General features: G+C 44.1%; 1 protein-coding gene across 1 annotated transcript in view; it reads right to left on the bottom strand.

Moving 5' to 3' along the window:
- The window catches only part of ABCA1 (ATP binding cassette subfamily A member 1), a 107,029-nt gene that overhangs the window by 65,077 nt on the left and 27,179 nt on the right, over nucleotides 1–14,773 (bottom strand). Inside the window, exon 5 of the mRNA XM_080986646.1 lies at nucleotides 13,373–13,491. Coding sequence (XP_080842772.1) covers nucleotides 13,373–13,491 — 119 coding nt within the window. The remainder of the gene's footprint in view (nucleotides 1–13,372; nucleotides 13,492–14,773) is intronic.

Genomic DNA, 14,773 nt, shown 5'->3' with positions numbered 1-14,773 from the left:
TCTAGAAAGTTTAAAATGGAAAAACCATTATCACTACAAACAGCACCGGAGAAACAGTGGCTTGAATTTAAACATATCAGTGCCCATTGTTTTGAGGGCAGGCAGATAATAACTACCCCCATCTGAATAACTTCAAAAGCTTTTAAAGACAAAGTAATTCCAGATACAGTAAATCCAGGCTAGTGATAAGATTCAGTTGGAATACTTGCCCCTAAACAGGTAAGCTAGGAAAGCAAAGAGACTGCTTTACTGTCATCCAGCCACAGTGATTGCATTTGGCCCTGGTATGTAGAATAGTTGGGAAGCAAGGTTATTCCATCCTGTTGGCTCCCTTTTGCTCTCATTGTCAGGGAGAGATGAGAAGCAGGGACACCCCCCTCCCTGTCAGCCTTGTGATAAAACAGCTCCATTTGTCTCCTCCACTCCCGCAACTGTTTTTCCAGCTGCTCTTTGTACAAACTTTGCCACGTCATTAAAACTTGGGGCAACAACTTTTTTCAACCTCCTCCTCTCTTTTTCAATTGTGTCATGACTTTTAGATGGATCTGTTTTACGCCTTGTTCTAAATTACTTCCGGTAAACCAAGAGAGAAAAGAAACATTTCCTTTTTTTATTCCTTTGAGTTCATCATTCCCAAAGACCCTCCCAAGTTCAGGTTATCTTATAAGGCCTAATTATCAGCCAGGCTAACATGGGAAGGGAGAAAGGAGCAGGGGAGATTCACTTGCTTTAAAGGTAAAGGTAAAGGACCCCTGACAGTTAAGTCCAGTCGTGAACGAGGCTGGAGTTGCGGCGCTCATCTTGCTTTACTGGCCGAGGGAGCCGACGTTTGTCCACAGACAGTTTTTCCGGGTCATGTGGCCAGCATGACTAAGCCACTTCTGGCGAAACCAGAGAAGCGCACGGAAACGCCGTTTACCTTCCCGCCGGAGTGGTACCTATTTATCTACTTGCACTTTGACGTGCTTTCGAACTGCTAGGTTGGCAGGAGCTGGGACTGAGCATTGGGATTTGAACCGCCGACCTTCTGATCAGCAAGCCCTAGGCTCAGTGGTTTAGACCACAGTGCCACCCGCGTCCCTTGCTTTAAACACCTATAATTTCTTGGGTCACTCCTTCATAAATTCACCCCAGTTGAGGAATAGGGATTGTACAGAGTGTTTCAAACCAGAGCTTTCTGACTGCCAGGCTTAGGGCATGCCCAAACTTATATCCCTGCTTCTTTCTGTGTGTTCTGAAACTGTGCAGAAGCCAAAAGTCTTTAGGCATGCTGAGCTTTGCCAATACTGGGTAGTATTTAAAACAAAGATCACTCTGATTCAGTAGCTCTACAAGAAACCAATGTGCCCACAGTGATCACCAAAAGCCTGCCCCATTAACCATAGACTTAACTGTATGCCGTACATAAGTGATCACCTTCATTTATGAAACAATATGTGTGCATCTGAATAATAGTAACTTGGAATTGTAAAGTCTGGTAAATAACCAGTAGAGCAATCCAAGCTTCCAATACTCTGAGCTGCGAATGGGAGGGTTGGATGAGGTGGAATTGTCCCTCTGCCCAGCTCTCCCAGGTAAGCTGGCATCCTGCCAGCCACCAATATGTACAGGCGACGAGGAGGCCCATTGGTGGAATCCATGCCAGCAGAAGTGGGATGTTCTAAGGGCAGAGAGGGGCTCAGCCTGCCAGCAAAGGATCTTCTGAATCTCAAGCTGGTCTCACAGCTGATGTGCAATGACATCCAACCTGATCTGTGCCTGTGCTAGCCTGAAGTTGGCTCAGGAATTGGGTCCAGATTCCCTCCTGATTGCCCTGGCCCCTAATTCCACTGCAGTTCTTGTGAATGGAAGGGTTGCAGATGCGGCAGAGGTCCCGCCGCTCTGCAAATCCGAGGACATAATTAAGATTGTGCATGAAACTATCAACAAGCTGTATCAGATCCCTGTAGAGACTATTATATTTGGGGTGGGGGTTAGACGTGAAGATTCATAGCTATGGATGAAGGTCAAATATCGTTAGATTGCAGTGCGGAATATGCTGCAAAGTGCACGTGAAGTTGCACAGGCGAAAGACTTTGTGTATTCATCACAATTAAAAACAACAACAACAATCTGACCAAGTATGGTTTAAAAGACAAGATTTCAAACACTTCAGATGACTAAAGCAAAGCCTGCCCCCCCCCCATCTCTCCCTAAAATAATCTGACATCATGGCTGATAAATGTTCAACTTCCCCATAAGTAATCACGAGGCTGCTCCGCCTCTTCCTCCAGGAACAACACTTGTCATGTTCAGCAAAATTTATCACTGAAACATGCAAACCAACCAGGCATGCAGCCAGTCTGGACGCTGGCAGCCAATCCGCCTACGGCGTAAGCAAAGGAGGTGCCAAGAGTTTCTGAGCCATCCTCTCTGTCCGACGCAACAGCCTTGGTTCAAAGCAGCACAACTGGGTACGATATGGCAGGGTGCACAATCTTCACGAGACACAAATTTGTTTCATCAAATTCCTCAGGTTGTCCTAAGGCATTCCTGGAGTGGAATGGCAAAGAAACATCACGATTCCTTGCCATGTGCATCAAACACCCTGTTACTTTAGCTGGATTAATTCTAAAACTTTGTTCACTATCTGTGAATGGAATGAGAGAGAGAAAGAGAAAGAGAGGGAGGGGAGGGACAAACTGCCCCTAATTAATTATAACTTAAGGTAAAGGGACCCCTGACCATTAGATCCAGTCGTGACCGACTCTGGGGTTGCGGCGCTCATCTCACTTTGCTGGCTGAGGGAGCTGGCGTACAGCTTCCGGGTCATGTGGCCAGCATGACTAAGCCGCTTCTCGCGAACCATAGCAGCGCACAGAAACGCCGTTTTACCTTCCCACCGAAGTGGTACCTATTTATCTACTTGCACTTTGATGTGCTTTCGAACTGCTAGGTGGGCAGGAGCAGGGACCGAGCAACGGGAGCTCACCCCGTCGCAGGGATTCGAACTGCCGACCTTCTGATCAGCAAGTTCTAGGCTCTATGGTTTAACTGACAGCGCCACCCACGTCCCCACAGCACCACCCAGGTCAATTATAATTTAATAACTAAACTCAACTGCTTATTAAAAAAGTTACTGGGTCAACTTTTTTTATTTATTCTCCATACAACAGGACTGATATTTCAAAGTTGTAGGCACCTTTGTGTTATCCCCTTTGGTGAGAATTAAAAAAACAACAACCGAGTGGTTGTTTCTGCCAGTTTCCGTGTTCATCTACAGCAAGGGTACCCAACACAGTGACCTTCAGATGCTTTTGGATGACAACTCCCATCATCCCTGACCACAGGTCATGTTGGCAGAGGCTGATGGGAGTTGGAGTCAAGCATCGCCTGCAAGGCACTACATGGGCAGTCCCCACTCTACAGTATAATTGAATTTGCCACAGAAACTCATCCAGGGATTTTTCCTCTGCTTCCAGTTTTGTTCTTTGATGTAAGACCAGTGTTCCACTTCCAGACAACACAGGGCTGCATATGCAGTGCACAGAGCCAAGATTTGAGATAGATCTTCCCTTGAGAGAGTACGGCATCGATCAACCTCAATGAGATGCCTCTAATGATAGCACCATCATTCAACAGCACTGCTCATCCCACTAATCAATACTAAATTAAAGTGGCAAAGTTTTAGCAGTCAAAAATCCCACACTTCATTAAGCTTTGTAGCTGTGCTGTTTGTCTCGGTTAGAAATTTGATCACCATGATGTCATAGCAATTTAAAGCTATATTGACATTTGCTGACCACTATGGCTTCTTCTTGGTACTAGCCATACTCCTCAATGGAGGCCTCCTGCAGACAACCGGTTTGTTCAGCAATCATCCTGATTTGTTTACACAAAGCATTCAATGGTGGTTAGACTATGTCCGGTCTTTATTGAACATTCCTTTTGATTTATTTGCAGGACAGGTACCTGACTATAAGCATTCATCCTGATTTGCTTGCTGGGTGTTCACAGAGTGGCTGGGGCAACCCAGTCAGATGGACAGGGTATTATTATTATTATTATTATTATTATTAGGGATGCTGGTGGCGCTGTGGGTTAAACCACAGAGCCTAGGGCTTGCCGATCAGAGGGTTAGCGGTTCGAATCCCCGCGATGGGGTGAGCTCCCGTTGCTTGGTCCCTGCTCCTGCCAACCTAGCAGTTCAAAAGCACGTCAAAGTGCAAGTAGATAAATAGGTACGACTCCAGCGGGAAGGTAAATGGCGTTTCCGTGCGCTGCTCTGGTTCGCCAGAAGCGGCTTAGTCATGCTGGCCACATGACCCGGAAGCTGTACGCTGGCTCCCTCGGCCAATAAAGCGAGATGAGCGCCACAACCCCAGAGTTGGCCACGACTGGACCTAATGGTCAGGGGTCCCTTTACCTTTACCTATTATTATTATTATTATTATTATTATTATTATTATTATTACACTTGCTTCTGCTAGTCATTTGTTCACATGCACACACACACTTTTCAATGTACAGTCATACCTTGGTTTTCGAACAGCTTAGTTCTCAAATGTTTTGGCTTCCGAACGCCGCAAACCTGGAAGTGAATGTTCCGGTTTGTGAACTATTTTTGGAAGCCGAACGGCCGATAGGGATTCCATGGCTTCCAATTGGCTGCAGGAGCTTCCTGCAGCCAACCAGAAGCCGTGCTTTGATTTCTGAACATTTTGGAAGTCAGACAAACTTCCGGAACCTTACCTTTTTGTAGAAACCTCTTCACTGCTTTTCTAAGAAGGCTACCAGTGGCTCATTGTTTGGTTAAAACTGGAAGGACTCAGTGGGTGGTGTTTGTTATTTGTGGGTTTTTAAAGGGTCTCCGACTTCCTCCCGCATAATTTATTATTTAAAAAGCAAAAAAAGGTCCTTCTCTCATATATATATATATTTCTTTTTAGAATACTCATTTAAACAACCTTAAAATATCGGTGACTTCCCTTCTTCTCTTTCCATGTTTCATTTTGCATATCATAAATCCCTGCATATTTTACATAAACGAAACCATTCAGTATTCCATTATTGCATCCATCAAAACTTATTTACACTGTTGAATTTATCTTAATGCTGCCAACGTTTTCAAGTGTACACAATTCCCTCCCCCCCCCCATATATTCAATAAACGTTTTCCAATCTTCTCTTAAAAGGGGGGGGGGGTAGTTCTGGACAAAAGATATACTGTAGGAACATAATTGAAATATGACATGCCCTATGATATCCCTTAACAGTTCACATTGAGTCTCACCAGCTGCAGCAGATAAAATAGCATGCAAATCGTGCCTCCAAAATAACTGAAAACCACCATAGGCAAAAGATTGAATTGATTCCCCTTCCCATGCTGTTTACACATTATCAGCCGATTAGACCCTTGTTTTGTGGTTCTTCAGAGCTAAACTGTCAGGTGAAGAGCCCCTAACTTGCAAAGTTACTCAGTGTGTGTTCTCAGCATGATAAACTTTAACAGCTGGAGATAAAGGTACATCATTGATAAGAAGTACATTTCCCGTACTTGGCTCTCCATAAAAAAAGTAGCTGAGTCAATGCATGTGCACGTTCTGATAGCAGAGTTCTGAAGAGAGCTACAAGGTCAGTCAGAACTTAGGTCCTTCTGTGTAGAGAGATTCAGCTGGAGGCAGATTACTGTTAAGAGCTGAGTGAAGGAGCTATCCTGGTTCAGGATATTCAACTCTTTGCACAGCTGTTTTTAAAACTGAGAAAGAGGACAAGGGAAGGGTAAGAGTACACTATGGGAACCAATGCCTCACTTGGTTCCATCTTTAAAAATGGCTGTCTCTAGTCTAAGCTTGCTATGGATACAACTAACTGAAGGAAGAACCTACTCAGACAATACCTCTTGTGCTGAAGGATATTATGGTAGGAGAAATTGCTCCCAAGGAAGAGAACTTGGCTACAACATATATGCTGTGCTCTAATATACTGTTCCACAGCTCATCAGAACACATTGTATCTTGAGGCCTGTTCCTTGGTTTGGTTTTGATCAATCCAGTGAAACTCTGTCACTGGGGATTTAAATTCCAATAGGAAGACAAAGAATTAGATCTGAATATTGCTTGAGTCTCAGAACCTCATTGCGGGAGAGGCCTCTTGTGCTTTCTGGTTATAACTACACCCATTTGCATGATTAACAAGTACGGCAAGAAGTCCAGTAAGTCCCAACATCATGGCCCAAGATCCCCATTCCAAGCCCCTGAGACCCTAACAGAAATGTCAAAAACTCATCTGTGCAGACTGCCATGTTAATGGCAGCAGCATGGCTAAAAGTCAGCATGGGCCCAGTACAATTAATTCAGCTGCAAGGAGCTCAGAAGGGCTGTGTGAACTAGCCTCAAGTTTGAGGAAGGGTAGGGCTCAGTACAGGGACGTGGGTGGTGCTGTGGTCTAAACCACTGACCTCTTGGGTTTGCCGATCGGAAGGTCGGCGGTTCGAATCCCCACAACGGGGTGAGCTCCTGTTGCTCGGTCCCAGCTCCTGCCAACCTAGCAGTTTGAAAGCACACCAAAAATACAAGTAGATAAATAGGTACCACTCTGGAGGGAAGGTAAACGGCATTTCCATGCGCTGCTCTGGTTTTGCCAGAAGTGGCTCAGTCATGCTGGCCACATGATCTGGAAAAACTGTCTGCGGACAAACGCCGGCTCCCTCGGCCTGTCAGGGGTCCTTTACCTTTTTTTTTTTTAAGGCTCAGTGCAGAGGCAAGAAATTCCTGCTGGAAAAGCAAGTTGCAAAATTTCAAGAAACTGATGCCAGTTCCATGTCTTTCAGGGGTTAAGAAACACAATTTTGCCAAATGGCTGACAGGGGCGCAAGTTGGAAGCATGATGTCTGACCTTGCAGCCTTTATGTCCTATTGTGAGTCTAGCTTGTGTGTGCCATGATATCAACGTTTTGACTCAGCCGTACCTTTTAGATACAGGCAGTTAATAGCATTACAACTGCACCCACTCTTGAGATTTATTTCTGGCTCCGACCCAAAAAGTGACTCAGTGAAACGGAGACACAATATACAGTCACGGATAACAAATGCTTGGCTCCTAGTCCTTGTAAGAAATGGCTAGACTAAATGTGGAATCACTGCCCTGAGATTATCAATCAAAACAAAGCCACTAAGTCATGCCACAGAAGCAAATTGAATCTGGCACAAGTAAAGTTTGGAACACAGTGCTCAACAATGGTGTAGAAATAATATTTTCATTTCTTGGGAGTGCCATGTTCCGGGAGCAATTCAATCTGCATATTTTTATGTGTGGAATAGTTTTTAAATGTTTGTATTTTTTTTACATATGGAGAGGTTTTTAGACTTGTTTTATGGTTGCAGCTGTTTTATTTGCTTCACAATTGTATATTATATGGCTGTAACCAGACTTGGGACCTATGTGAAGTGGCGAGTAAGAAATCTAATACAATAAATAAATGGCGGGGGAAACAAATGGTGTTTCTCCCCTGCAAACCTCCCCTTGATTTTAAAGGTTGCTCCCTTAACCCTTAGTCTATTATCACGTTGTTATCTCAGAAAACAAGAATGATCAGAGAGCATCGGCTCAAGAAGCAATTTTTACAATAGCCCAAATGAAGAAGCCACATATTTATTCCCCTTCCCCCCAAAAAACCTATGCCCAAGGGATTCATTCTGTCCAAAATGTTCCTCCAAGCATTAAAATGCATCAGAAACTGATGGCAATAATCAGAAGGCAATTGCTTGAGGAAAAAATGATATTATCTCAAAAACAAACCACCCCACCCAATGGGTCCTTTTTACACCACGGCTGATGTTTTATGGGAAAGGCAGGAAGACTCTCCTGGCTGGTGGTGGTTTCTTCCTGACTTCTTCAGGCAAATAATCTCCAACTACCAACCAACCCTAATATCTCTTAAACAATCTATTAAGTTCCATTTGAGCACTGCTCTGGTTCTTATTAGCCATGGCTCTTGCCAAACATTTATTCCACTATTCTTGATGTTCCAGTTCATAACAATCTCCAAAATATATGGTTTTGTACTTAACAACTACATTGTAGCCCAAGTCAAAAAAGTTCCATCTCTCATGGCCCTTCCTTCACCTTTATTCGGCAAAGGTGCAATCCTGTCCTCATATATCCACATTTCAGTCCAGCTGACTTAAGCACATAGTGATGTGTGAGGGTTGCTTCCTATTGTATTTGCAGAGCACAACCCTATCTTCTCTCAACTTCCTTTTTCCTAGGCTCAAGAGGCAAAGGTCTTTTAACCTCTTCTCAGTAGTAAAGGATCAGGAGAGCACACAAACGCCTCAAGGCCCTGAATATCTGGAGTCAACAATAATTGTAATGACCTTCCACAACAATGTCACTAGGCCACCGAAGGTCATACTAGTTGTGATATTTAAAGTGTCCTTGTATTTAACCATCATTTTTTTAAAAAAAGAATAGCAGCCACAGGGGGGCAGGGATGGGGAGGCATCAGGATCAGAAAGGGAGAAGGAACCGAACTTTCCTCTCCTTTGCTCCTCTGGCACCACTATTTTAAGGTTACCAGATTTTTTCAGTGAATCCAGGGACACTTTTGTATGGGGACTGATTTGTAAATACGGGGACTGTCCCCGGGAAATGGGGACGTCTGGTAACCTTACATTTGCATTCGGGAGGAAGGCTGTGGTTGGTGCCAGCGAGGGATTTCTTCCCAAGGCAAATACCAGCCCTGATTTTTCAAAGAAGTAACATTCCTAGTCCCATTTGGGAATTCTCTCCTTGTTTGAAACACTGAAGGAATTTTGAAAGGTGAACAAGCAGTGGCTTTGAAAGGGAACATGGTCTTCAGAGCTTCGACCCGCAACACAGTTTTGCCAAAAAGCAAAAACAAATGTGGAGAGGTCTGCTTTGGCAAGACATCCTGCAGGGGGGTTGGAGTAGATGAATCTTGGGGTCCCTTCCAACTCTACGATTCTATGATCCTAGGAATTCTGGAGGAATCCAAAACAGTTTTGATAAGACTAGCAAAACATATACAGTACCTGGAGGTGGGGGTGAGTAGGCAAGGAGTTGTGACACTGTGCTGGTATAGTTGTTGACATGTCCCAATCTAGTACAATGGTACCTCAGGTTACAAACACCTTAGGTTACAAACACTTCAGGTTACAGACTCCACTAACCTGGAAGTAGTACCTCAGGTTAAGAACTTTACCTCAGGATGAGAACAGAAATCGCATGGTGGCAGCAGGAGGCCCCATTAGCTAAAGTGGTACCTCAGGTTAAGAACGGTTTCAGGTTAAGAACGGCCTCCACAATGAAATAAGTTCGTAACCAGAGGTACCACAGTATAGAATATTATTTTATGATGAGCTCAAATGGGGCAAGCCAGAGAGCTTTAGGTAGAGAACTGGCAGCAAACATGGCAGCTGCAGAATGGTTGGAAAGTGGCAGTGGGAGGGCATAGTTTGGAAGGGTGGAAGGGTCCTGCTACTCTCCTCCCAGTTGTACCATCCCTGCAACTTCTCATCTGTTTTGTCTCACTGTGGGCCAGATGAAGCAATGCAAAAAATAATAAGAATAAAAACCCGGCATGCAATTATGGTGTTATTATGGAACACACTGTTCTGACACGGAAAGTGAAGAAAAAGCCTGCTGCCCAGATGTTTGTGATAGCTGCAGGAGCGAAAGCTTAATATGGCTTTATGGTTCCTGGTGACATCTCAAAGCCAATGGAGTCTGGATCATACCCCACCTGTCAGTGTGGGGGGATAAAGGAAATATTTTTGCCATTCAAATCTAGCCAAAGAAAAATGCCTGAGTTTTGCAGCCCCGGGGGAGCTGCATGAGTCTGCTGTTGCTTTGGGGGGGGGGGGGGCAGCACTGATTCAATGTTGGTAACTGCCCATCGTAAATAAACAGATATTACAAAAGCATTGTCAAGTACAGTGGTACCTCGGGTTAAGTACTTAATTCGTTCCGGAGGTCCGTTCTTAACCTGAAACCGTTCTTAACCTGAAGCACCACTTTAGCTAATGGGGCCTCCCACTGCTGCCCTGCGATTTCTGTTCTCATCCTGAAGCAAAGTTCTTAACCTGAGGTACTATTTCTGGGTTAGCGGAGTCTGTAACCTGAAGCGTATGTAACCTGAAGCGTATGTAACCCAAGGTACCACTGTACTGTCTCATCACGAGGAAAGTCACTCTGTAAAAAGGTGCCCTCAGATTTCCTACTCCTTGGGGAAACTGAAAACCTGAAGTAGCGTGCAAGTTTTCAAGGCCTCCTCTTTATGCTTTAGAAATAATGGTCATCTAATCCTGAAAGGTGCTTTTCATTTCTGTGCGTGGTCTTTCTTTTCCATTTGCTGGCAACAGAACCCTGAAGCTATAGGTCATTGCTACAACAGCTTCTGACGAATTTTCCCGGAGACTGTGTGAGTGTAACATAAAGGACAAGCACCCTTTTGTTCACCACAGCTCGCACCAACAATATGGTGTCTGTCATACAAACATTCTGAATTGCAGTGCACAATGTTCTTCTTTTTTTAAAAAAAAGTATACACATTCGACTGCACATTCTCAAGTTGCCTTATAAAACAAACATGTGCTTGCCCCAGGCCTTGTTTATCCAATCAATTTGTTAGCTTTCATTTTATTAGCATTAACACCATACATTTCACTTTTCGCTGCTGTTGCCATTCCTTTCTCCAGCACCAGGGTATTGGTTAAGAAGAGCGTGGGCTGCAAAATGCTGACAGTTCGTAGTTTGCATCGGCCATGCGCTCACTGTGTGGCCTTAGCAAAGTCACTGTTTTCTCAGCCTCAGCTAGGCCCCTGCCCAGCCGTCAATCTGCAATATCGATGGAACAGCAATGGCCTGTCGCCAGGATTACTGAGATCACTTTTATGAAGTGCCTTATACACTTGAAATGCAAAGTGTTGTTTCTTAATATTTTGCTCAACTCTTGTCAGTGTTTTCTATCTGTAGAAGACTTTCAGGAAACGTCAGCTCTATTGCAGAACAAGAGGAGGCGCATGCTTGTTCTCTGAAGTGCAACATCTTTTGTTTTTAAACAGGGAAACAATCAGATTGGGCCTAACCATCCTTTCCGTACTCACTTTGAGCACTGTATATCACTCTCAAACACATGCACACCATGTTTTATTATGTTTTTGCATATGCTGAAAGCCACTCAAGAGTGGCTGAGGCAACCCTGTCAGGTGGGCGAGGAACAAATAATAAAATTTATTATTATTATTATTAGTCAACATTCCAATAAATAATCCGTTGACTAACATTTCAATAGCGCTGGCTACTCTCTTCTCTATTGAACACCTTCCCCATCTGTTCCTAGCACCCATACTTAAAATGAAAACAAAGTTCTGAAGGATGTGAATTTGGAAACTTCGTATACATTTCATACCTCAGCAGGTTAGGGAGAGCTCATTTCAACATATTTAACAGGTCTAAGTGGAATTCTCATCCCATTTGGAATCTTAATTGGATTGGAGCTGATATTATGTGTGTACTGTGGTTTTAAACTGCATTGTTGTAATTTTTAAAAATTGTTTTTATACATGTCACTGTTTTATATAGATGGATAATTACAAATAGAGTTAACAATAAAATTTAAGCTCAGAGATACTCATTACTCATTTAATCCTGCAACAAGTAATTACCTCAGGTCTTCTTCCTCCCTTTAATCAAACTTATATGCTTTTATGGCGTTAGCTGCCGAAATCACTAGGTGTCTTCTGCCAACCTACAGGATTTGCAGTTTGACTGGATACCTTACTCACTTCTTTAGAGCCATCAACATCATGAGCTAGCAGATTACAAGCACCAACCTCATAAAACCTGAACCAACCAAGCATGGACAAAATATTCAAAAAAACGCACACAGATGCTACAGCCCAGGTATCTTCTTCAATGAATTTCCTTTGCAGCTTTTCAAGGAGTGTGGTTTTGCATTACAAAGAAATCATACTCCCTTTAAAGTCTGAATAAAAACTACGAGAAATGCGGAAGAACTCTTGCACTGGAGAAGATGAGAGGAGAGGGTGAAGAAATGGGAAATCAGGGCAGGGAAGAAACGTAGTGAGGGCAGACATATTTATCGTTCAGGTGTTTTCCCCATTCACATATAAAGCGATGGTTTAACAACAATAGGGAGCCTCCTCTTCCACCTTCCTTACATATGACAGTAGCCACTATTTCTCCCAGCCCAGTTCCTGTATCAGAAACAAGAAGGTAAAAGAGATGGGACCTAATGCATGATTCAAGCCTATCTTCTCAGAAGGGTCAAAAGAATGGTCCTGGGGCTGAAAGTATATTTTGCCACATATATATGATCCCTTCATAGCACGCCACACCCCATGTCTGCTATATAAGCAGTAAGTAAGTAAATCAGGGACGCGGGTGGTGCTGGGTTAAACCGCAGAGCCTAGGACTTGCCGATCAGAAGGTTGGCAGTTCGAATCCCCGTGACGGGGTGAGCTCCCTGCTCCTGCCAACCTAGCAGTTCAAAAGCACGTCAAAGTGCAAGTAGATAAATAGGTACTGCTCTGGCGGGAAGGTAAATGGCATTTCCGTGAGCTGCTCTGGTTCGCCAGAAGCGGCTTAGTCATGCTGGCCACATGACCAGGAAGCTGTACACCTACTCCCTCGGCCAATAAAGCGAGGAGCGCCGCAACCCCAGAGTTGACCACGACTGGACCTAATGGTCAGGGGTCCCTTTACCTTTAAGTAAGTAAATAAATAAATAAGAATGCACACACACACACACACACACACACAGATATATGTGTGTGTATGTATATGTATATGTATATGTATATGTATATGTATATGTATATGTATATAAACAACAATAAATAACAACAAAGTCATTGCCACCTCAGTGTAAAGGCTCCACAAACACTTAAACCACAGAGAGCAGAGGATGGGGGAAAGTACTGAAATAGAGGTGCTGACACACAGGAAACCAAGCACATTTGGGGAGGATGAAGGGGCTCTCTGAAAGAAATAATGGCATATTTCACATTAAGATGCAAGCATTAAACATACTTTCTCTGAAAACAGATCTTTTATCGATTTTGATGGGTTGATTTTCAACTAAGCATGCACGGGATCGCAGCTATATTTGAAATCCCGGCTTCTGATTCAGTTATATTTTTTCACCTGAAAAGTGCCTTTACTTTTCAGGTAAACACAGGGGTCCAGCCATGGGGTAGGGACAGATGGGGGTGAACTACTTGTTGTGGTATGGTTTGGGGGGGGCTCACAAAGTTAGCCAGTGCAAATTTAAGCATCCTTGAGCCTTTTCCATCTTCTGGATTATTGACGCAACACCAAATGGACAGCACATCCTTTGTTCACTTACCTGAAATAGTCTTCCCAACTTTCTGCAGTTTCCCTGCTACTTTCTGTGCGTCCTTAATGCTGGTGTCTTTCTGGCTATACAGTAGCAATCGTTTGGCATCAGAGAACAGGCGGGAAACGCTAAGGAAGATAGGATAATATAAGGGGAAAGAAGGATAGTTCGCTTGACTCCAAATTCTGTTCTTTGTATTGCACATTCCTGTTTACAACTGACTCATGGATCTGTCTTGCAAGTCCCACTAAAACGAATGAGGGTTGGTGAACAGCACCACCATGTTTTGTGAGCGCTCATTCCAACAGGATTGTGTCCCGTGTTAATTAGTGGCTGGATGTGCCATTTGCATTTTCTCCCTTCGCCAATGAAATTTTGGTATTTTTTTTTGACCAGCTGCTCATATCAATGCTTTATTCTTTTCCATCAAAAACTCCAGCTGTGGCAACATGCTTCCCATTTCCTCTTGGGATCAGGGCCTCAGAAGGTGTTGCAACTTTGACACGTGATTAGAGAAGTTGGTCACAGTTCCAGAGCAAAGGGCAGCTGGTCATTCGCTCCTCAGATGCAATAAGCATGCTAAGACAGAGCAGAGTTATCTGATCCCAACAGGATCAAGTGAGAAACAGGACCATCCTCATTTGTACTAGTCAAAAATGTACTTGAATAATTTAGGATTGCCAAGAAGGCCTTCATTAGTGGATTTGATATCCCGCTTTATCACTACCCGAAGGAGTCTCAAAGCAGCTAACATTCTCCTTTCTCTTCCTCCCCCACAACAAACACTCTGTGAGGTGAGTGGGGCTGAGAGACTTCAAAGAAGTGTGACTAGCCCAAGGTCACCCAGCAGCTGCATGTGGAGGAGCGGAGATGCGAACCCAGTTCCCCAGATTACGAGACTACTGCTCTTAACCACTACACCACACTGGCTCTCACATAAGGACCCCAGACTCTCAGCTTTCATTTTAAAAATGTACATCTCTATCCGTTGTAGAAAGAAAGTTATGAAGCAAACTGTGCAGGTATCCTTCCAAGTGATTTCTGCGTGCTGAGCAAGCCTAGCTGCTCCTCCATGTCGGTGATCTTATCTAATGAGTGAAGTCAGAATTATAGGAACTGCTAAGGTTTCTGTGCGCTGCTCTGGTTCGCCAGAAGCGGCTTAGTCATGCTGGCCACATGACCCGGAAGCTGTACGCCAGCTCCCTCGGCCAATAAAGCGAGATGAGCGCCGCAACCCCAGAGTCGGCCACAACTGGACCTAATGGTCAGGGGTCCCTTTACCTTTACCTTAAGGTCCTAAAGAGCTGCAGTTTTGCCCTTCCCTTTAATCCACTTTTCCTACTGCTTCCTACCTGCAAAGTTTTGCCCTGGATGAAACTTTTCCCGATTCACTGCCCTGTATGTTCCGCC

This window comes from Podarcis pityusensis (genome assembly GCF_964106645.2).
Source record: "Podarcis pityusensis genome assembly, chromosome: 17".
NCBI lineage: Eukaryota > Metazoa > Chordata > Lepidosauria > Squamata > Lacertidae > Podarcis > Podarcis pityusensis.
Note: the sequence above shows the minus strand (reverse complement) of the source record. Positions and strands in the feature narration are given on the sequence as shown.